This window comes from Onychomys torridus, chromosome 4, assembly GCF_903995425.1.
Source record: "Onychomys torridus chromosome 4, mOncTor1.1, whole genome shotgun sequence".
Taxonomy (NCBI): domain Eukaryota; kingdom Metazoa; phylum Chordata; class Mammalia; order Rodentia; family Cricetidae; genus Onychomys; species Onychomys torridus.
Genome location: NC_050446.1, coordinates 139,145,726 through 139,169,493, shown reverse-complemented (window position 1 = coordinate 139,169,493; position 23,768 = coordinate 139,145,726). Strand labels below are relative to the sequence as shown.

The window sequence follows — 23,768 nt, the reverse complement described above, 5'->3', positions numbered from 1 at the left end:
GACTTTTCTGGGTTTGCATCTCTCTCTCACTTTGTTGAAGCAGGGTCTCTCTCTCTCTCTCTCTCTCTCTCTCTCTCTCTCTCTCTCTTGAGCTGAGGACCAAACCCAGAGCCTTGTGCTTGCTAGGCAAACACTCTACCACTGAGCTAAATCCCCAACCCCTCTCTTTGGTTTTTTGAGACAGGGTTTCTCTGTGTAACAGCCCTGGATGTCCTAGAACTCCCTCTGTAGACCAGGCTGGCCTTGAACTCACAGAAATCCACTTCCTCTGCTTCTTGAGTGCTGGGATTAAAGGCATGTGCCACCACGGCCTGGGCCTACCCTCCAAGTCTTATCTCTGTGTACTTTTTACCTTTTATTTCAAAATATGTATGCTTAAACTTTAAAGGAGTATAAATGCTGAAAAGATAGCTCAATCAGAGCCCACATAGAAAAGCTGGGTATGGTGCCAATGAGAAGGCTCATTGGGTAAAGGGACTTGGTGCCAAGCTTGAAATCATGAGTTCAATACCAGGATCTATATGGTGGAAGGAGAGAACCAACTTCTACAAGTTGTCCTTTGATATACACATGTGGGCAGGTGTGCACACTTAACACACACATACATGCACACACAATGACTATATAAGTAAGTAAATAAGTAAATGTAATGTTTGTGTTTTCAAAACAGTTTTTCTGTGTAGCCTTGTCTGTCCTAGTATTCACTGTTTAGATTAGGCTGGCCTTGAACTCACAGTGATCCACCTCTACCTTCTGAGTGCTAGAATTAAAGGCATGTGCCACCACTGCCTGCTAAATGTAATAAAATCTTAAAAAAAAAAATCAGACATATGACATGTACATATAAGCCCAGTGCTAGCTAGGGAGGCAGGTTCAGAAGCATCCCTGGGTTTGATAGCCAGCCAGATTAGCCTAGTGGAAAGCTCCCGACCTGTGAGACATCTTGTCTCAAAAGGAAGTGAATGATGTTTCTGATGATGATACCTGAGGTTGTCCACTGGTTTCTGCATACATCTGCATACATGTACATTCTCACACTTACTCTCACACATGTGCATACACACAGAAGGATAAAAATCAAAAGGAATAGAGCTGGTGAGATGGTTCAGTGGGTAAAGGCACTTGCCACACAAGCTTGGTGACTTGAATTTGATCAACCAAACCCAGAAAGAGCCAGATGTGGTGGCTTGTAGATCTAAGCCCAAAACTCCTTCAGTAAGATGGGAGGCAGAGACAGGAGAGTTGTCTGGAAGCTGGCTGGCCTTCTAGCTTGCAGTGTGAAAAGCAGCAGAAACAAGAGGGCGGGGGAGAGAATTGGAGGGTAGTGGGTATGATGGCACATACCTTTAATCCCAGCACTTAGGAAGCAGAGGCAGGCGGATCTCTGTGAGTTCTAGGCTAGCCTGGTCTACATAGTGAGTTCTAGGACAGACAGAGCTTCTTAAAAGAAAGACCTTGTCTTTAAAAACAACAAAAAGAATTGGAGGGTGGGACTAGATAACTGGCTTCATGGCTAAGAGTGTGCACTGTTCTTGCTGAGAACTGGAGTTCAGTTCCTAGCAACTATGCTAGGCAATTCTAACTGTCCATAACTCCAGCTCCAGAAGATCAGACACCTCTGGCTTCTGTGGGTACTGTCCTTATATACAGATACCCACACATACACATAATTAAAGTCAAAAATGAAATCATAAAAAAAAGAATAGGCCAGGCATGTTGGCACACCCTTTTAATCCCTGCACCCAAGAAGCAGAGGCAGATGGATCTCTGTGAGTTTGAAGCCAGCCTGCTCTATAGATAGGATAGTCAGGGTTACAGAGAGAAACCCTGTCTTGAAAGAGAGAGAGAGAGAGAGAAAGAGAGAGAGAGAGAGAGAGAGAGAGAGAGAGACTTTTATTTTCCTCGCTATTTTATTTTGTTTTTTACAATGAGCAAATAATTTTTAATTTGCTTTAACTCTTTTGCTTTTAAATTTTTTTATGGTATTGTAATTTTATGTTCTGTCTGCATGTATACCTGTGCACCACACGGGTGCCTGACGCTCTGTTTTTAACTTTTTATTTTTTAAAAAAGCCTGTCAGGCTGGAGAGGTGGCCCAATGGTTAAGAGTACTGACTGCTCTTCCAGAGGGCCCTAGTTTGATTTCCAGCAACCACATGGAGACTCACAAGGGTCTGTAACTCTAGTTCCAGGGAATCCGATGCTCTCTTCTGGCATCCTCAGGTACTTCATGCATGTTGTACACAGATAAGCAGGCAAAACACCACATATATAAAATAATAAAATACTTAAAACAAAACAAAGTGTGTCTTCCTGGGATCTCCCTTGGTCATGCTTGCATCTAAACCACAACATCATCACTAGAAGTCTGTTAATCAGAATTCATTAAACAAACAGTTGTTAAATATCCACTGTGGATACAAACCCCTCCTAGCCCCATAGAAATAACAAAAGAAGGCCAAGAAGGGGCTTTGAACTTCTATTTATCTATTGTATGATGTATGTGTATGTGTGTGTATGACGAATGTGTATATGATGTGTGTGCCCATACATGTATGTTCTTGTATGTAACTTTGAGCATGGGTGGAAGTTAGAGGACAGCTTTGGGCAATGGTCCTTGTCTTCATCTTGCTTGAGACAGAGGCTCTTGTTTGCAGCCGTGTACACAGGCTAGCTGGCCCATGTGTTCCTGGGTTCCTGCCTCCATCTCCCATCTCACTGTAGAAGTGCTGGAATTACAAATGTGCCCTGTCATGCTTGGCTTTTTCGATGGGTTCTGGAGATTTGAACTAATGTCCATACACTTGGCCAGCACAGGCTTTACCCACTGAGCCATCTCCCCAGCAAGAGCTGGTATTTATTGGTGCTGATGACACCCTAGGTTTTTTGCATATATTTCCTAATTGAAGCATTTTCATGATTTCACGAGCTGGGCTCCACTTTGCTCATTTTACAGATGAAGAATCCGAGGCTAAGTGGGACCATCTGTCTAAGGCCAGAGCACGAATAGGTAGGAGAACGGAGACTGTGCCACTTGACAGACCCTTCCTATCGCTCTGGGTGGCACTGGTAGCTCTTTCCAAACCCTAAAGCCAATCTAATGAGCTAGGTGAGTGTGGTGGCACACACCTGTGATCCCCAAACCTGGGAAGTAGAGGCAGAAGGATCAGGAGATCAAAACTTCCCTGGGATACATGAGGCCTGGTCTCAAAAAATGCAAATAAGCAAAAACCCAACCTTATTAGCTAACTTTAGTTATTTCCAGGTGCTTGCCTTTCCATTTGTTTTCTCCAAAGAGGTAAAATGACTTCAGATGAAGATAATATGGTCTCACCACAACTCGATCTACTTAAGATTATTCAACCAGCATACCAAGTTACTCATTTATTCAGCAAAATTAGATACTGAGGAAAAATATCAAAAACAGGGGGGAAAGTTTCTCAAGTACATGCTGTGTGCCCTGTGTACATGGTAGGGCAATAATCCCACTATTAAAGCAAGAGTGACACACTGGGAAGAGACTGGTTTGAGGACAGAAGAAAACAGTTTATTAAAGACAGACAGACACTGTGGTTCAAACTTGCAATCCCAGCACTCAGGAGACTGAAGCATCCAGGTTGTCACTAGTTTGGGGCCAGTGTGGGTTACAATAGTAAGTTCCAGGATAGCCTCATCTACATAGTGAGTTCCAATCTAACCTGATCTATAGAGTAAGAACTAAGTCTCAAAACAAACAAATGAAACCACAAATAAACAAAAACAAACAAACAAAATCCCAAGTAACAAAACAAACAATAACCCAGTATGTTTTAGGAGAAAGGTGGGTTTAATTTTGATTATCCCGAATTTGTGAGGCACAAGGAGTTGCTGTCTAAAAGTAGCTGGTCAAAATATTTAATTGGGGGGGGGGGGCTGGAGAGATGGTTCAGAGGTTGAGAGCATTGACTGCCCTTCCAGAGGTCCTGAGTTCAATTCCCAGGATCCACATGGTGGCTCACAACCATCTATAATGAGATCTGGTGCCCTCTTCTGGCCTGCAGGCAGAACACTGTATGCATAATAAATAAATAAACCTTTAAAACATTTTAAATTTTCTTTCTCCTCCATATTTAAAAAAAACAAACAAACAGGCTATGATATATCCTAGGTTGGACTTGAATCCCTAGGTAGCCTAGTCTGGATTTGAATTCCCTTAAAGAGAGATTTCTGAACTTGGGAGTGACGTGATCAGAAGTACAGAGTGGCGAGTGTACTTGGGGTGAGGGCAGCAGCAGACTAAGCTAGGAACTTAGGAGTCACACAGGCACAGCAGGTTAGTAGCTTAGTCTAGAGAGGTGATGAATGGTGCTCGGATGGAATATAGGAGCTTCTTAGGTGGGAGGACATAGAAAACCAGGTCACATTTTGAAAGTGAGAAGAAAAGAGGGAAAGATTCAAAGGTGGCTTCCAGGCTTCTACTTTGGACACTGACGGAAAGGCAGCATCACTCACTGAAAATGGCACTGGACAAAAAGGAAGTGTGTGGTGACGACATGCTGATTTCGGCATAGAATGTTGAAGGTTGAATATCCGCAAGACAGGGAGAGGCTAATACCTAGGAGAGGAAGGCTCACACGGCTTACATGAGGAAGACAGGGAACAAAGGCATTTCCTAACCCTGATGTGGTCACTGTCTAGCTCTCTTTCCTCTGGAGCCTGCTTGGGATGCCTGGCACTTGATTTTGGAGAATGCCAGGCTACAGGCTAGCCAGGTACACCAAGGTCTTGGCTAAGAAGACGGGGCAATGCCACTAGGTGGCACTGTTAGGTTGAGACTATAGAAGGTCATATTAGCCAACAAGCTGGTCTAGCTGTACCAAAAGACTCTCCGGACTTGGAAACAGGCCTAAGTGACTTATATTGTTATAACGGCAAGGCACTCCAAGGCAAGGCCCTGGGAATCTTGGTGTACACCTTTGTGATAAGGGTTAAGTTCCCAGGAGCTCAGGTAACCAGGGTCCAGGCTGGATTTCTAGACAAGTGTTCTACCACTGAGTTACACCCCCAGCCCCTCTTGGTTGAATTGCCATGCACATCAGGACACAGCCTACATTTAACTCCCCTAAGGCATTCTTGAGGTTTAGGAACTCCATTCCCTGTCATTATTTCATTCTGAGATCTTCTCTCTTTCATCTATTCATTCAACAATTATTTATTGAGTACCCAACACTTGGCTGAATGCTGGAGAAAGGATAATGAATTTTTAAAAAAGCCAAGATTCCTACCCTTAGAGGATTTATAGGCATGCAGTAATCATATCAACTGACCAAGTAAATAACCACAGACTTTTATAAAGCAATGGCTTTAACAAGGGATCAGGAGATTACACATCAAAGGATCTAATATGTTATTTAGGACAGATGAGCATTCTTTATTGGAAGAGAAAACTAAGGCCCAATACAGGGTAGGCACACCTACTACAATATAGTGAGTCAGGACTGCACTACTCAATCTCTGAATAGAAAACCTGGGTTGACCAGATGGCTGGTTCCACCAGCACATACTTTCCCACATTCTTCCTTCTACCACCAAGAAAATTAGTTTGATGGGCAGCTCTGACATTTGAGGACCCAAAGTCTCCACATCCCATCACAGGTAAAGTGTGATCCAGTCAGGTTAGTGGGACCTGCTGGTCAGAACCAGATGACCAAAAAGTGGGAGAGAACTGTCAGCTGCCAGGCCAGGAGTGACTGACAACAGAAGAGCCAGAACAGGAAGAGCTGGGCCAGCGAAGCAGCATCCGCCAGGACAGAAAGGGATAAAGTCAAGTGCAGGCACCAGGAGGAAGACAGAGAGGGAAGCAGAAAGATGCTCTAATGCCAGGAAGTGACGTTGAGGGAAAGAGGTCATAGGGATGCAGGATAAAGAATGGAGGGGAGTATAGAGCTGGGCCACATGGATAGGAGAGAGAGCCCTAGGGAAAGAATACTAAGAGAGCTCCCCCCACCAGCTCTCTCTCAAGTCCTGCCTCCCTCCCCCACCCTTTTCTCCTTCAGTTTCTGCAGAGGGTTGAGAACACGGTCAAATTTGGAGACTGCTTTCTGGGGAACAAATCTTGTTGCTGACCAGCCGCTCCTACCAACCCAGCTAACATCCGGGCCAGACCCACATCTCTGGAAAGGGTAGAGTAATCCACAGAATATCAAAGGCACTGTAGTCCCCAAGGACTTTGAGAGGTCATGCAGTCCATCCCCTTGTCTCCCAATATCCAGAATTCTCAGACAGAAGGGAATCACATTTTCTTTACTCATCTCTGGACATGAAGAGATAGATTCTCAGCTCTTCTCCGGACTCTGCTTCCCATAATCCCTAGCTGTGGTGAAGTTCTCCTTAAGATCTAGACTCCATCCATCCTGCTGCAGCCTGTGACTTGGTATCTAATATCCTGTCCTCTGTGACTAAAGAGAAGCCTTTCCTAGGTGACCACAGCCGTTCTTTAGGCTCTCCCCTCCAGCAGTCCTTCCTTCTCAATAGGTTCTTCCTAACAGGTAATCATAATCCTTTCTACCGCAATCCTTACAGCCTCTCCCGTGTCGCATCCTACGCCTCTAAGGCAAAAATACCCTTTTCCCCACCACACAGTTAACACAGCTGAGGGAGAAGGGGAGAGGTCCAGGATGAAAGGATGGATGGAGGAGATGGGAGACAGGAAGAGGATGCCCAGAACAGATGAAGGAAGACCGGGACCCCCCAAGGCGGGGCAGGGATGGGGCCAGAGGGCCTCACCGGTATCCGGGTCTCCCAGGAAGGCGTCCTCGTCCTTGCGTCCCCTCAGCGGGGCCGCAGGGGCTGGCTCGTCCTCGGGCAGCCGCGGGAAGCTGGTGATGCTCATGTAGTCCACTGGCGAGTAGGCGCCTAGGGCACTCTCCTGGCTAGCCTCGTTCTCTGCCGCCATCCTCGCCCTAACCCCCAGCAGCGCAGCGCCTGCCGGAAGTGGCTATGGAGGGGGGGTGCGAGGGCGGAGGGCGGGGTCTGAGCTCCTGGACAGCCGGGAGGGGGCGCCCCCACCCTCAGCAGTGTCCTGGTCTGACTCGCCCCCGCCTCTTTCAAGTCTACAGCTAGCAGCACGCACACTGGTGCAGGAGGATGGGAACCGGGAGGGCAGTGGAAGGTTGCCAGGAAGAGGACGCTACTGTGGGCCCCTCGTGCCGTCCTGGTCTTTCCAGTCTGAATCCGGCTCAGATCCCATGCGCTCCAAGGACCACAAACGGACTTCGGATCGCAAACTCCACTCTGACTCCAGATCTTTTTATCTGGACCACTCTCTTGGACCCAAACCTCTCTGTGGGCACCAAGATCTCCTCCTCTGATCTCATACTACCCCTCCGACCCATCTCAGACCACTCACCCCAGACTTAAGACTCTGACTTCTTCACTTCACCCCTAGACTCCTTTTAAAACGCCAAACACCTGCTTAATCCCGACTGCTTTTCATCTGCAGACCCCTCTAGAGCCCCTCTCCAGTCTCGTATCCTTTTCTGCGCTCTAGTATTTCCCACAGTTCTCTTTTAAACCCCAACTCCTTCTGGACCCTCCCTGATGTGTCCGCACGGGAGAGTGTCCCTTACTGAAGTCCACCCCTACTTCAGGATCTTTAGAAGCAAACCCTCGGATTCCACTCCAGGAAACTAATTCAGTAGGCCGGAACACGATCTTTGGAACCTTAATATTCTTCTGTATTTTCAGAGTTCTTGATATGGTTCTGGAACTAAGGTAAAGGAAGTCATGACGGTGTGGGAGAGGTGGGATGGGGAGGATAAAGGTGTAAGAACAGGGCCTTGGGGAGCAGCTGTTTGGTAGAATGCTTGCCTGTGTGAAGATTTAACCTCCAGTATTAGGAAAGAAAGAAAAAAGAAGAAAGAAAAAGAAAGGGAATGTAAGAATGAGAACACATTTCTGCGCTCTAGGTGCCTGCCAAGTCCATCTCTAGAACTGCTATCCTACCTCCAAGAATGAAAGCAGTAAGTCCAAACTTCTACTTTTCAGCAGAGGGATAGGGGTGGTGAAGCCGTGGATACACAGTATCCCTTCCTTTCCCCATCCCTGGCTCCAGGCTCGGTGTGACTGGAACCGTTTTAGCGGTTACTGGGGACACTAGGAGCCGCCGCAGTACCACTTGTAGACAGCAGGGGGCAGCAGTAGATAGCGAACAGCTGCAGGAGTCAGCGCTGTTAAGTGGAGGTGGGAGTAAGAAGTTGAAGGTCTTCATACCTATAGGCAAAATTATACGTGCCTTCTTCCCCACAGAGAGGTCCTTATGGTACTACTGAGGTCTGTGGGGATCACTGTTTCCGTCATCTCCTACTCCCACCAGTGAGTTGTCCCCACTAAATGAGATCTGTGTCTGCTGAGTCTTGTCCACTCTTTCTGTTTATGTGAATGCTCCTCAGTGAGGAGTGAGCCCAGGGTTAGGGAAGTCTGCATCTCCTAGAAGGAAATCTGCGTGGCCTAGTCTGTTAATGCCATCCATGTCCTGTAAGCAGGGGCAGAGCTCTTCCATGGGATTTGAGACCTCCAGAAAAATCTGTGCCTCCTAATACAGTTCATGCAACTTAACTAGGTGTCTATCGATTCAGAGGAGTTGATGTGTTCCCTCTCTGAGATCTATGTCTATTCTACAAGGTCTGTAAAAGCTTAGTGGGCCCCAAGACCCTCCCTTCAGGATCGAGGAGGCTCTGGGTCATATATCTGAGCACAAGGAGATTTTTCCCCCAAGCTCAGGGTGTGATAAGCTTATGGTCAGTTGGACAAAGATCAAGGTAGTAGGTCACAAGCCCCGAATAGGGATCAAAAGGCAGGGGCTGCCTGCTTCAGACATCAGACTCACTCACTCTTGTAGTTAGGCATTTAAAGATCCTTGTTATGACAGCCAGCAAACTGTTGGATGAGGTGGCCCCTTCGTGGTGATAACTGTAGGCAGGAGCTGGAGGGTGTCCGACTAGGCTTCCTTCTGGGTTAAGAGGCAGAGGGAAGCCAGAGGGAAGTAAACTCAATTTTTGGCAGATGGGAGTATACTTAGGTGAATTAAAAGTGCAAATGATTCCTCTTTATATTTTTTTTATTTTATTTTGCATAGACCTTGGTATCTTACAAGATCTAGCTTTTCTTTGCTCCTTGGTTTTGTGAAATTTCCTTTCCCCCTTTTCTCTTTCCTTTCTTTATTTCTTGTGTGTGTGTGTGTGTGTGTGTATGTGTGTGTGTGTGTGTGTGTGTGTGTGTGTGTGTGTGTGTTTTCTAGATGGGGTTTCTCTGTGTAGCCTGAATGTCCTGGCACTCACTCTGTAGACCAGGCTGGCCTAGAACTCTGAGATCCCTCCTGCCTCTGCTTCATGCGTGCACCACCACATCCATCTCCTTTCTGTTCCTAATTTTGTGCAAAGACCCGAAGGATCCTCCTGGTTTTCACTTAGAGTCTTGTTCTGTAGATCAGGGTAGAGATTTACGGAGACAAAGAAAATAACAACAGGTCCTCAGAGGTGGGAGAGGATCAGAATGACCCGAGTTAGAAGGAAGGGTCATAGTCGGGAGCTGTGCCCTCAAGGTCGCGGAGGAATTGTTCCATGAGAACGGAGTAGGGGTGTTGCTCGGCGGGAGACTTGGAGGAGTGTCACCCCGAAGGAACTACACTCCACGCGGTTATCCAACTCGGTGGAGTGACAGAATTGTGCAATCAGGCTGCGCGGCGCCAAAACCCAACCCCCATCCGTCACTCCAAGACCCTAACTTGGTCACTCCACAGCCCTGCCTCCTGTCCTGTCACTTCCAGCCGGCGACACCCCATCACTCCACGACCCGCCTCCTCGCCTGTCACTTCTGGCCCCGCCCCTCCTCTGTCATTCCAAAGCTCCACCCCTCTCCTGGCATTCCTACACCATTCCTTCGACTTTCACTCTACGGCGACACCCCTTCCGGCAAGCCAGCTCCGCCCCTACCCCTACTTTTCCTCCGCGGTTTCTGTTGACCCCGCCCCTTCACGCACGGCCCTCCCTGCTATTGGATGCTAAAAGCACGGCCTCTCGCCTCAGGCTCCGCCCCCGCCCGAGGCCCCGCCTCTAGGGTCGACCTGTTTTTTCCCCGCCCCGGCACTCGCAGCGACCGCAGCGGCGGCCAAGGTGCTCCGAGCTTGACGCGATGGGGCTTCCCGAGGAGCGGCGCAAGAGCGGCGGCGAGAGCCGGGCTCGGGAGGAGACCGGCGCCGAGGGCCGGGTGCGGGGTTGGTCCCCGCCGCCGGAGGTCAGACGCTCGGCACACGTCTCCTCTCTGCAGCGCTACCGCGAGCTGCACCGGCGATCAGTGGAGGAGCCGCGGGGTGAGGCTGGGCCCGGGCGACTCTTGGGGGCGCCAGCGAGCAGAGGAGCAGGGCTCGGGGGCATCTACCGAGCTCCCTCAGGGAGGAGATGGAGGGCCCCGGAGGGAGGTGGAAAAGAGACGGCGGCGGTCCACCAGAAGGATGATGAGGGATCTGCGAAGTGAGAGTTCCCGGAGGTTGGGGGACTCTCTGGAGTCGTCTGAGATGTGTGTTTTCACAAGGAGATGCGGCATCTGCGAGGGAAGCGGGGCTCGGTGAGGGGAGACTGGGGAAGGGGTTTCCGTGAGGAGAAAGTTCCGTGAGAAAGAGAGTCCCTGAGGTAAAAGAAGGGCTGCAAGGAGCAAGGGTGAGCCTTGAGGGAAGGAGAGCCCAGAAGAGAGACAACCTTCTTTGCCTCCAATTCAGCAATTGCCTCTTTGCTCAGAGGCAGTGACAAGTCTGGCTCCCATCTTGGGGTCCTGCATCTATTTAATATAGCGGCAATGCCAATATCCGGTTGAACAAGTTGTTATTATGTCAAGTTTTTTTAAAGAAATAAATTTGGACCTAAGTTGTAGTAACTCCGGTTCTAAGAGATAATTCTGTCTTTAAAAACGTGCCAGGACAGTTTAGGGGGCAAAACCACGTCCTGGCCAGGCCTGCTGGCACACACCTTTAATCTCAAGCACTGAAGAGGAAGAGGCAGGTCTTTGTAAATTCAAGGCCAGTCTGGTGTGCATAGGTAGTTCCGGGTAGTTCCAGAATAACCAAGGCTACATAGTGAGATCCTGCCAAAAAAAGAAAACCAACTATAAAACCCCACCACCACATCCTGGTTGAGAGACAACATGATGTTTGGTCATGGGTAAACACAAGCCACAAATAACACTCAAAAAATGCATAAAAAGCTTTTGCAGTCTTAGGCAGATTTTAAAAACCTATCTTAAATTTACTCATCTCCAAGATAGGGATAATAATACTAACTTCATAGATTATGAGGACTAAAGTGGGTAATAAAGGATTCATTATCGAACGTTTGATGCCCAGTAGCCATTAAATAAGTATGATTTGTTTAGTAACAACAATGTGAATGAGGCAGATACTAAGCAATGCAAAATAGTATTGAATCAAGTGTGAAGTTGTTCATTGCTATAAGTAGTGTCCAACTTTGAGTCCTGAAGTTGGGGTGACTTTTCCCTTCTCTTTCTGCATTTTCTTCCATCATGAGCTACATCTGTTTCCCTGGGGTAAGCTCATACTACCACAGTAATTCCTAGTCTACATATCTACCTCATATCTTGTATTTCACTTATATTTGGTCCCCAAATTTCACAGGACTATAGGCCATTTGTGTTTCACACACCCTGATGATGTTATACTGAACTAAACGAGACTGTGAGTTTTCTCTCCCTAGTTATCTTTTTCTTTCTCTTTTGCCCTAATTTCCTATTTTCTTCTGGTGTCAATGCCACTACCCCAAACTATAAACCTATTCCATTATCATCTTCTCTGATATCCTTTTTGTACCTTATGAGTTTATAGAACACTTATTGTTTACTGATCAGTATTTCAGTTTGATTGGATTCTGAGTGCAAACCACATTTTACAGGGGAAGAAATAGGAGCTTAGAGAGACCAATTCATTTACACAAGGTCATAAAGCAAGTCATTGATGGAGTTAGGATTTAAACCAACATGATCTTAAACTAGAGAACCAATACTCTGAATATTACGCTATTCGCTGACTCTGCAGTTTGCTTTTCGACAAATTTTGTCAGATACTACTTTAAAGTATCTCTCAGATTGATCCCCCCCCCATTTCCACAGACATTTTAAGTCTGGAAAGTAGGAAGCAGTTTCCTATTTTGTCCCTTCCTCCCTAGTCTGAATACCATCAGTTTGCTCCAGCAGACTTATCTAGACACCATTAGGTTGATGTTCTGGGGACGCTGCCATTGTAAAAAACATTTTTCTCCTTCCTTCCTTCCTTCCTTCCTTCCTCCCTCCCTCCCTCCCTCCCTTCCTTCCTTCCTTCTTTCCTTCTTTTCTGACAGGGTCTTGGTATATAGTCCTGGCTGGCTTACAACTTATTATGTAGCTATAGACAAGACTTGCCTCTCCTCTGCCTCCTGAATGCTGCAATTATAGGCAGGTGCTATCATGCCGGGCTTTTCAAAATGGTTCCCCTAAATTAAGATTCTGATTTTCTTTCAGAGCCTCTGGGTAATCTAGCCTTGCCTCCTGAATCTTATCTCCACTGTTCTCTATTACATTCTTCATATTAGATAGATCTTCTTGATATCTTGGATACCCAAAAGTCCCTTTCTATGTCTTTGGTTTTGCCCATTCCCTTCTGTGCCTATTCACTTAACCAAACCCCACCTGAGCTCCAGTTTTCTCAACTATAAAATTAGGATAATATGTATACTTCCTAAGTTTATATTACGGCGATTAAATTAAATTAGGCCAGTCCTAGCTTCTATCTTTACAGTTTTGTATATTCACTAAATGTCAGTTTCCATTTGCTTTTTGAAAAAAATGGCCATTCAGTAGTTTATTTTATTACAATTTATGTTACTAGTTTTCACCAGTTTTTAATTGTTGGGATTTTGAGTTTGTTTTAAGGTGTGTGTGTAGACTAGAGGACATCCCTGGGTGTCACAGCAAGCCCCAGAATTCCACCTGTCTCTGCCCTCAAAGTACTAGAATGACAAATGAGTGCACTATGCCAGATCCTCATGCTTGTGTGGAAAGCACTTTATGAATTGAGCTATTTCTCCAGCCCTGGTTTTATTATTTATGAATTTTTTTTTATAGTCAGGGCTTCAAATAGCACAGGCTGGTCTCAGATGTCCTGTTAGCTGAGGCTTGCCTTGAACTCCTGATTCTCTGGCTCTGCTTTCCAGGTGCTAGGATTACAGGCCACATCATTGTACCCTTCTCTAGTTTCACTTTTGAAGTGTTGTAATAAAAACTTTTTAGTGATGACTTATTGCCTTCTTTCGGGTTATTTTCTTGGATATATTTCCAAAATTGAGTTAGCAAACAAAGGCTCCAAAAAAAAGTTTTATAACTCTTGCCAGATATTTTCTTTTTTTCTTTCAGAAACTTTTTTATTCATTTTACATACCAACCCCAGATTGCCCTCTCTTCCCTCCTCCCTCTCTGCCCCCTAGCTTTTCCCTCCCACCCTATTCTCTCCTTCAAAAGGGTAAGGGAGCTCAAGGGGAGTCAGCAGAGCCTGGTACATTCAGTTAAGACAGGACCAAGCCCCTCCCTGCTGCATCAAGGCTGAGCAAGGCATCCCACCATAGGTAATGGGATCCAGAAAGCCAGCTCATGCACCAGGGATGGATCTTGATCCCACTACCAGGGGCCCCTCAAACAGACCACGCTACACAACTGTCTCCCGTATGCAGAGGGCCTAGTCCAGTCCCATGCAAGTTCCCCAGCTGGCCAGACATTTCTTACAGTGCTGTTATTGTATAAAAGTATCTGATTGTCTAGACCTCATGTAGTGAAAGCATAGAATTAAATTTTAAAAATCTTTGCTAGTTTTAGGTATACGTTAGCACCTTGGGTTGATTTCATTTTTATTTCCTTAATAGATTGAAAGGTGGTATACCATGTGATTTAGCTTTCAATTCTGTTGTTTTGTTTCAATATACCAAATTGTGAATTAGTTCCTGCTGATAGTTTCTTTATTTTCAGTCTCAAATAGTTTCTGTAAACATAAACCTTTGGTTTTCTCTCATATCATAGTAGTTACTTTCTTTTAGTCCAAGGGTAAAATATATACTTGTCTTTTGAAAATTAGCAAACATGTCTTCTCATGGAAATTCCAATATTGACTTAATAACCTGTGAAATCTTAGGCAAATTATTTAATGTCTCCAAACCTTGATTTTCTTTTTTCTTTTCTTTCTTTTTTTCTTTTTTTGAGCTGGGGATCGAACCCAGGGCCTTGTGGTTGCTAGGCAAGCGCTCTACCACCGAGCTAAATCCCCAACCCCAAGACAGCTTTGTGTATAGAAGGAACAATCTGAATTGAGATTCAGGAATAGACTGTAGGCAGGAGAGTAATGGGAGATTAGATTAGACACCTATTGAGTCCTGGGACAGGGTGATTGTAACTTGGTCCTGTTCATATGCTAGTAATCCATCTGATGATAAATATGTTTGAAACCGTTAGTGATATGTGGACATCTCTTTTGGTTGCAGAGTTTTGGGGAAGCATTGCCAAGGAATTTTATTGGAAAACCCCATGCCCTGGCCCATTCCTCCAGTACAACTTCGATGTAACTAAAGGGAAAATATTCACTGAGTGGATGAAAGGAGCAACCACGAACATCTGCTACAATGTGCTGGATCGAAATGTCCATGAGAAAAAACTTGGAGATAAAGTTGCTTTTTACTGGTAAAATATAGTCTATGACAGATAAAAATCTCATATTCACATAGTGTTTCATAATTTGCAGTGCGCCTTATTTTTAAATTGAAAGTTATTAAAATTAATCAATCAGTGTGGTTGGCGTGTGAGTGTGAAGGTCAGAGCACAACTTTCAGGAGTTGTTGTTTTCTCATCCACACTGTGGGGCCTGGGATCAGATCATCAGGAGTGGTTTTCTCATCCACACTGTGGGGCCTGGGATCAGATCATCAGGAGTGGTTTTCTCATCCACACTGTGGGGCCTGGGATCAGATCATCAGGCTTGGGGACAAATGCCTTTTACCTGCTGATCTTCTTGCTACCCCCAACCCCCACCTCCAGATTTTTTTGAGATAGAGGTCTAACTGTGAAATCCTGGTTGGTCTGGTATTTGCTATGTAATGAAAACTGGTGCCTCCTAACTGAGGGAATTACAGTTGTATGCCATCCACACTGGATTGTCACAAAGTACTTTAAATCCACAAACTTACTTGATCCTTACACCAACCAAGAAGAGTAAGCCAAGTATCATTAATTTGATATTTCAGTAAGGAAAAATACATCAAGGAAGTTAAATTATTTTCTCCAGCTCACATAACTTCTGGTAACTGAGTCAAAAGAAAATCAAGTGGCCCTCCTGTTCTTGGGTTATGGTTGGAGATGAGGAGAATGGGTTTACAGAAGAGACCAGGACTAGGTTATCTTCTTTTCATTCTTGCTTTGGGACAAAAAATGAGTGTTAAGTGTTGTCACCAGCTCTATCATTGTTATCATTACCTTTTATTGGGTTAAGGGTTGGACACTGTGTTTAGGAGCTTACAAATACCTTACTTGATGCTCACAGTAACCATAAAAGCCACACACCTGGCAAGATTTCTTTTTCCTTTTGATTTTTCAAGATAGTTTCTCTGTGTAGTCCTGGCTGTCCTGGAACTCACTCTGTAGACCAGGCTGGCCTCGAACTCAGAGATCTGCCTGCCTCTGCCTTCTCAGTACAGGGATTAAAGATGTGCGCCAACTGCCCGGCAACCTGGCAAGACTTCTTTTTCAAGATATATGCTTTAGCTGGGCAGTGGTGGCACACGCCTTTGGTCCCAGCACCCGGGAGGCAGAGCCAGATGGATATCTGTGAGTTCGAGACCAGCCTGGTTTACAGAGTGAGATCCAGGACAGGCACAGAGCTACACAGAGCAACCCTGTCTCAAAAAACAAGATATATGCTTTATTAATTCCTTGAGCCTTTTTTTTTTTCTTTCTTTCTTTCTTTTTTTTTTTTTTTTTTTTTTTTTTTTTTTCGAGACAGGGTTTCTCTGTTTTGGTGCCTGTCCTGGAGCTTGCTGTATAGCCCAGGCTGGCCTTGAACTCACAGAAATTTACCTGGCTCTGCCTCCCGAGTGCTGGGATTAAAGGTGTGCACCACCACCGCCTGGCTTGTTTGAGCCTTTCTTACAATGTATTTGATCATCTTCTATTCCAACTTCTCCCCCTAATTCCTCCCAGATCCCTCACATGCCTACCCCCAAAAACTTGTCTGTGTTGGATCCCCAATGTATGTTAACACTTTCTCTAAGAAACAGTGTTCAATGGAACACCAGTTTGGGAAACACAGAATTAAGTAATCCACAAAGTTACTTCCAATGCAAAATTCTGTTAACTCTGTGGTAAGACATTATTATTTGGCTTTTACATGATACTTGTTCAACAAGAATTTTTTCTTGTAGCAAATTTTTATTTAGCTGAGGTTCAATTTTCCCATTTTTTTTTTTTAAATGTTGGATGCTGTTTATTGAAGGAGGGAGGAGGTCTTAAATACAGGCTTACAGCACAATGGGAGAACCCTGGAGGGCAGAAGTTCCGATGTTTTACAATCTTGCATCTAAGCCATTAACGCCCCATATGCAGGATGCATAGACAAGGAACTTCCCTTAAGCATCAATAAGAATTTTTAGAGATACTAAGTACCAGAGAGAGATAGCTCAGTGGTTAAGAAAGCATACTGCTCTTGCAGAAGACTCAGTTCCCTGAACCCACATTGGGCAATTTAAACCACCTATAATTCTGGCTCCAGGGAATCTGATGCCCTTTTGTAGATGCCACAGGCACCTGCACTCACATGCGTGTGCACACATACACACACACTTAGTAATAAAAAATTTGTAAAAAGATATTGAATACTCAGCCTCGGTATTAGGTGTTATAAATACTGGAGTAGACAATGGGGAAAGGTATCAAATGGACAATTTTCAGTTCTTTTATGTTTACAGTAAACTACGAATGGACTGCATTTGTTATAATAAAACAGTGCAAATATGCTATGCTAGATATATAGCTGCTTCCCTTCGTTGAGCCCATGTTTGTAAATATACTTACACTGCTTCCTCTTCCTTCTCTTTCTTCCTCCTCTTCCTCTACTGCTGCTGCTGCTGCTGCTGCTTTTTGTGGTACTGGGAATTAAATTTAGGATTTTTGCACATGCTAAGCAACTGCTCTACCACAGAGCTACGCTCCCAGTCCCCTCCTAATTGTCTTTAGAGAAGAGATTGGCTTCCTGTTACCACAGACGAGAATTTAAATGTCACATGCCCCTTTAACTTCTCCCTTTCACTAAACATAATTTTTAAATTAAATTCAAGCCACGGTCTTTGTAGAGTAGTGTAGTAAGTGGATTGAAATGGCTCTTCTCTAGGGTCTCACATATCTCAGGCTAGCCTCAGTAACTATGTAGCCAGGGATGGCCATGAAATTCTGATCCTCTGCCTCTGCCTCCCTCTACTGAGTACGGGAATTATAGATCTGTGCTACCATGCCCAGTTTATATGCTGGAGACTTGTGTGTGCATTGGTAGAAGCATTTTACCAACGGAGCTATATCCCAGCCTTTGCATTTCTTTTCATATACAAATTTTTTGTTTTCTCTGGATTCACCAGTTACCTACCATCTTTTTCTTGTACCATCATATACTCAGAATGTCCTAAACTTTCTTTTTTCTTTTCTTTTTTTTTTTTTTTGAGCTGAGGACTGAACCCAGGGCCTTGCGCTTGCTAGGCAAGCACTCTACCACTGAGCTAAATCCCCAAACCTGTCCTAAACTGTCTTACATGTATATTCTAAGACCTTCTTTCTGCCCTTAAGTCTTCTCTATTAGGATCTGCCTTTATTATTTTTTTTATTAATGCTTTAAAAAAATAAAAATTTTGGGGTTGGGGATTTAGCTCAGTGGTAGAGCGCTGGCCTAGCAAGTGCAAGGCTCGGGTTCAATCCTCAGCTCCAAAAAATAAAAAAATAAAAGAAAATAAAAATACAATTTTTAATGATTTTTTTTCTGGCAGTGCTAGGATTTGAACCCAGGGCCTTGTGATAAATAAATAAATAAATATATATATACACACACACACACACACACACACACACACATATTGCAAGAGGGTCTTTACTATGTGGCCCAGGCTATTGTGGAATTCATTATATAACCCAGTTTGGTCTCAAACTCATGGCAGTCCTCCTGCCTCAGCCCAGATACTGAGATTACAGGCATGAGTCATCATATCTGGCAAGCTTTCTTTTCTTATCTCTTTCTTCTCAGCTTAGTGTCATTTAGATGAATGCAGTATTATTAGCATACCACATTTACAGTTCATTTCTCATCTTGGGACACACACACACACACACACACACACACACACACACACACACACGTATGTATGTAGTCCTCAAGGAAAATAGCACTCTTAAGAGCATACTCTAGTTAGCTAAAACAAAATTACAAGGAAGAATTTGGTCTTTTACTTTGTTTGGCACATAATAAATGTTTATGGAATAATATTATTTTTAGAACTCTCTGTGACTGCTAGAGTTCATATAGGTCAACTTTCTTTATAGATTAACAGATCTAAGGTTAGCTAGAGAGAGAAAGTGATTTCTCTCAGGGTTATATACCTGTTTGAAGATAAAATGGAGACTAATATCCAGATAGCTTTATTCCTGGCCAACTATTCCTTTCTTTAATATGACACTGTCTCATTCAAGGAGTCCAGCACTAGGCTATGGCAGATAAAAAGAGAAATTGGCCATGTTAGTCAAATTAATTTATTTTCAAATTGAAATGTAAAAAACAGATAAGGTTTGTTAAATCTGGTATTATGGGGTTTACATTCTATTTGGGAAGACCAAATAGGTATTTAAAATTGCTGCCACCAAAAAGCAAACAAAAAATTAAACAGCAGCAACTCAGGAGGTAGAGGCAGAAAGAGCAGGAGTTCAGTGTCAGACATGGCTACACAGAGAGTTTGAAGTCAGCCTGGGCTACATGAGACCCTATCCCCAAAAACCGAGAGAAAAAATAAAATATACATAAAAATAGCTTTTATATTATGGAACTGACAACTGAATAAGATTAAATAGGGTAACAAACTCATATGTTCAATATCCTGGTATGGTGAAAGGGCTTAATAGATATTAATCACTGTTACTGTACTTTTGGACAGTAAGTCTCACCAAGTGGTCAGCTCTGAAACCATATACGTACATACAAGCAACACTAAGCAGACTCAGCAGGTTGTACTTATATATTTATTCACATATATAAAATAGTAATCAGTTTTAAAAAAGAGACTGTATTTGAGAGTGAGTTAAGAGGGGATATGGGAGGGGGTTGGAGGGAGGATAAATATAATTATACGTTAGTTTTTTTAAATTGCAAAAAATAAAAGTAATTTGGATTAGAAACAAAACCAAACACACCAAATATCTTTAGAATAAAAGGTTTGTGCAAGGAACAATTTATTTTATTCAACAAATACTTGTTGAGAACTTACTATATACGAGGCACTATGCTGCACAAAACACAAAATTCTTTTTTTTTTTTTTATGCAGTGTAGAGATGACGGTAAACAAACAAAATAAGACAAATAGGGGTTGAGGAAATAGCTCAGTTAGTCAAGGGCTTTCCTTACAAGGACTTGAGTCCGGTCCCTAGAACACACACAAACTTGCAGACACATAAACAAATATAACAGGCAGTGACAAATGTCATATAAAATGCAGATCACCGGGGAAGGGAATGACAGTACAGAGAGGGACTGATAGGAAGATCCTTTGATAGGGTGACGTCATTTGGGCAGAGATTTGAAAGAAATGATGCAGTGTGCCATGCAGATAATTGGAGCAGGGAAGAGAAACGTTCCAGATAGATGGAGGAGCAAGTGTGTGCTGATGCTTGGTGTGCTTGAGGATGGGTAAGTTAGTATAGCTCAAGCCATGTAAGACAAGGGGCAGGGGAAGAACTGAGGTCCCCAGGCTGCTAGGTCATTTAGAACCATGGAAGCTAGTGTAGATTGTGGCTTTTATGCACGGTGAAATGGGAATGCACTAGACAGTCTGGAGCAATGGCATGACAACTTGGATTATACTTAGGACCTGTATGTTAAATTGAGAATAAAAAGTAGAAAGTGTGAGACCAATTACAGGGTTGAAATCTAGGTGAGCCATGATGAGTTAGGTAATAGTGGCAGTTGTGAAGGTGGTTAAAAGTGCTCAAAATCTGGATCTGTTTTGAATCAAGAGTGCATGGAATTTGTCATCATGGAAGGTTCTAAATGGTCTAGCAGTCTGCTGACCTCAACACTTCTTTGATAGTGGATAAGGCCCAGGAATAGAACACTACTCTTGAGATTTGTTAGAAGATTCTTACAAAGAAGAATGATGTGGCCACAGCTAGATTAAAAAAGGATGGGAAAGGTGGCACACACCCTCACATTTGAGAGGTGGAAGAAGGAGCATCAAGAGCCTCAGCTGCTGGGCAGTGGTGGCGCATGCCTACTGTAATCCCAGCACTCGGGAGGCAGAGGCAGGAGGATCTCTGTGAGTTCAAGGCCAGCCTGGGCTACAAAACAAGTTCCAGGACAGCCTCCAAAGCTACTCTAGACCCTGTCTCAAAACAAACAAACAAACAAACAAACAAACAAAATGGGTATGGAAGCAGGAGTGTGAATCCAGAGAACTGAGAGTTTATTATTCAGGGGAGAGATGCCTGAACTGGGGGCTGTTGATTGGTAGGCAATACCAAAGTTGTTGGAGACATTTCTAGAGTCACCTAGAGATGGAATGCTAGCACATATAATGAAAATATCAGTCATCACCCATTCTTTACACTTTCTTCTCATAACCCTTATTTAGCCAAGACTGGTCTCAAACTTGATGTGTAGCCAAGGGTGATCTTGAACCACTAAATAGGCTGCATAAACCAAATTGCTTACTCTCTCATTGTCCTTTCAACATACTAGTTCTCACTCTTTGAGCTACCTATAAAATCTTTCACTTGTTATCTCCCCCGAATAACTATCCTAATATTTTGTGACCGATTATTATATTATATATTTATGTAAGTCGTCATTAACATTCCTACCTACTGTACTAAAACAACAATAGTGACAGAGGTTATAGACAAAACCTTATTTGGAGGACAAATTTAACCCTTGTTAAAAGGAAAACATGCCTTTGAAAAATGTTATATTAAACAAGAGAATTCTTGGTTCTGTCCTAATTCTTCTCTGCTTCTATTCCATTCACACTTACCTATAATAGTTTCCTTCCTCTAAATGACTAAAATGTTATCTTCCCACTCCATTCCCATCAACAAGTCTGTTCTCTCCTACCTTGTGGGTTCTGGAGATGAAACTCAAGTTATCAGGCTTGGTGGCAAGTATTCTTGTGCCAGCAAGATGGCTCTTTTAAAAAAAGGAATGCTTACCTAGTCATCCTAGTTTTTATTTGGATTTCTTTTACTTCTACTTGAATTACGAACATACTGATTACAACTTCAAAATTACATATCTAGGGTCTTTGAACTCCAATTTCTTTGAGCATTTTACTTTAGGGTCACTTTTATAGTCCATGAATTCTCCCTGCTTCTCAAATTCTAATACTACCCCTAAACATTAATGAGTTCAAATCGGATTCATTCCTTAAGTTATCATACTCAAGAAACATAGAGCTCTGTAGGATATGCTATATGGACGGTAAAAAGAAATTACGAGGTATTTCATATTCTTGTTAACTGCCTTGTAGTTCCTGATGACAAACCTAGAAATAATCCTGTAAATAAGTTAAAACCACAGAGTACTCTGTAAGGTGTTTTCAATAGTGTTTAGCTACTGGAGGAGGCTCATCAGCAGATCTTACTTCTTAAGTCTTAGTTTTCCTGTCTGTGGAATGGGAATAATAACAGTTTCTGTCACAGATTGTTGTGAGAAGTCACTGGGATAATTTTTGTAGGAGCACAGCTAGAAGCTCAGAGCCACATTACATTGTTTCCTTTCCTGTGTTCCTGTGGACTCTGATATATGTGCATGGAAACTTGCTGAGTTCATGTGGAATCTTTGATCTATTGAAGTGTTCTTGTTGTTTTATGGATGAGGTAATACTGAGTCCACATTCTCTGGTTCCTCACATGATACAGTTTCCTAAATAACCCCTTTGTCATTAGCCTGTCTCCTCCAGACATACTCTAGTTGGCTCAGAGCTCTCATATTCCAGCTATGGTCTTCCTCACACATCACACTGTTACCATGCTTTGACTTTTCATGTCTATGATGATATTAGCTACACAGGTGGCTGTGCTTGACCACCCAGCTCCTTACAGCTTTCCATAATACCTAAGGTTGATTGATGACTTCTTTCTTGTCTCTTTTCCTTAGAAATAGGGTCTTTGTTGTGTGGCCCTCACTGGAAATCCTCCTGTCTCAGCCAACTAAGTGCCAAGAGTACAGGGATGTGCTAGCACTCCTGGCTATAAATTCCTCTGCTTTTTATAATAATAAACTATGTCTCCCGTTTGCTACACTTATGTATCTGTTCCCATATTTTTTTTAAACCTGGGTATGGTTCATAACATTTGACAGATGAGGAACTTGGGGCTCAGACAGTACAAACGCCTTGGCCTTGAAGTAGTTATAACTTATTCTAGACAGGAGGACAATTTCTATTCCTCCTTCCAGACACCATGCTTCTACTTTCAGTCTTTGCTTCTTTGACACTTGGCCATTTGTCTAGTCAGTAGTTTATTAAGAGGGCATAGGGCTGTTTCTGCTAAAGATAGTAAAGTGAAAGCTCACTAAAGCAGTATCTTTTCTTTAACTGGGATATGCTCACTCATTAAATAATTTTCCACCGAATATGTGCAACATATTAACTTGGGAACAAACTTAGGGCAATACATAGGGGATCAGCAGACAGGCACTTTCGTAGTTCAGGGAAGAGTTGACAATAGCGATAATGGTAGAAGTCAGGGAAATGGCTGGGTTGGTGGCGCACGCCTGTAATCCCAGCACTCGGGAGGCAGAGGCAGGTGGATCTCTGTGAGTTCAAGGCCAGCCTGGGCTACCAAGTGAGTCCCAGGAAAGGCACAAAAAGCAAAAAGCTACACAGAGAAACCCTGTCTCGAAAAACCAAAAAAAAAAAAAAAAGTTGTAGTTGGGACAAGTGCTAGCAAGTTATTGAAGGGTTCAAGTACGGATATGACATGTCAGGTTTATATTTTGAAAAAAAAAACCAAAAAACGTTCTTTTGATCATTAGTATGTATATAAAAGATAAGAAGCCCAGCCTGGGGATTTGTAGGTAGAGATCCTAGTTGCTTTGGGATCTTAAACAAATAATGACATCCTTCTTGAGGTTTAGTTTTCTCACCTTTCAAAAGGGATAGCAAATCTTGTCTGTCTCAAAAGATTATAAGGGAGCCAAGTCTGGTGGCACAGGCCAGCAATCTAACTACTCAAGAGACTTAGGCGATAGGATTGAGAGGTCAAGGCCTGCTTGTGCTGTAGAATTAAGTTTCAGTCCAATCTGGGTGACTTAATGAGATGCAGCCTCAAAAAATAAGTAAGAAGGTTAGGGATACAGCTCAGTGGTAGTGTGCGTTTATGTAGGCTCCAGGTTAATCTCCAGTACCATAAACCAAACCAAACCAAACCAAACCAAACCAAATGAACTGCTACAAGGATTATCTGAAGTTTAAGA

At 43.6% G+C, this 23,768-nt stretch overlaps 2 protein-coding genes across 9 annotated transcripts in view; one reads left to right on the top strand and one right to left on the bottom strand.

Annotated features, from left to right (window-relative positions):
• Ggt7 (gamma-glutamyltransferase 7) overlaps positions 1-6,998 on the bottom strand; it is a 28,878-nt gene extending 21,880 nt beyond the window's left edge. For 2 of the 5 annotated variants that reach the window (XM_036183750.1, XM_036183755.1), the window contains exon 1: positions 6,766-6,997. In XM_036183750.1, coding sequence (XP_036039643.1) covers positions 6,766-6,934 — 169 coding nt within the window. In that variant the 5' untranslated portion in view covers positions 6,935-6,997. Of the gene's footprint in view, positions 1-6,765 lie in introns of all 5 variants that reach the window. The other 3 variants (XM_036183753.1, XM_036183752.1, XM_036183754.1) reach the window with 3 other exon arrangements.
• A 983-nt stretch (positions 6,999-7,981) lies between these two features.
• The window catches only part of Acss2 (acyl-CoA synthetase short chain family member 2), a 43,487-nt gene continuing 27,700 nt past the window's right edge, over positions 7,982-23,768 (top strand). For 2 of the 4 annotated variants that reach the window (XM_036183747.1, XM_036183746.1), the window contains exons 1-2: positions 10,084-10,348; positions 14,547-14,742. In XM_036183747.1, coding sequence (XP_036039640.1) covers positions 10,171-10,348; positions 14,547-14,742 — 374 coding nt within the window. In that variant the 5' untranslated portion in view covers positions 10,084-10,170. Of the gene's footprint in view, positions 8,001-10,082; positions 10,349-14,546; positions 14,743-23,768 lie in introns of those variants that run through there. The other 2 variants (XM_036183749.1, XM_036183748.1) reach the window with 2 other exon arrangements.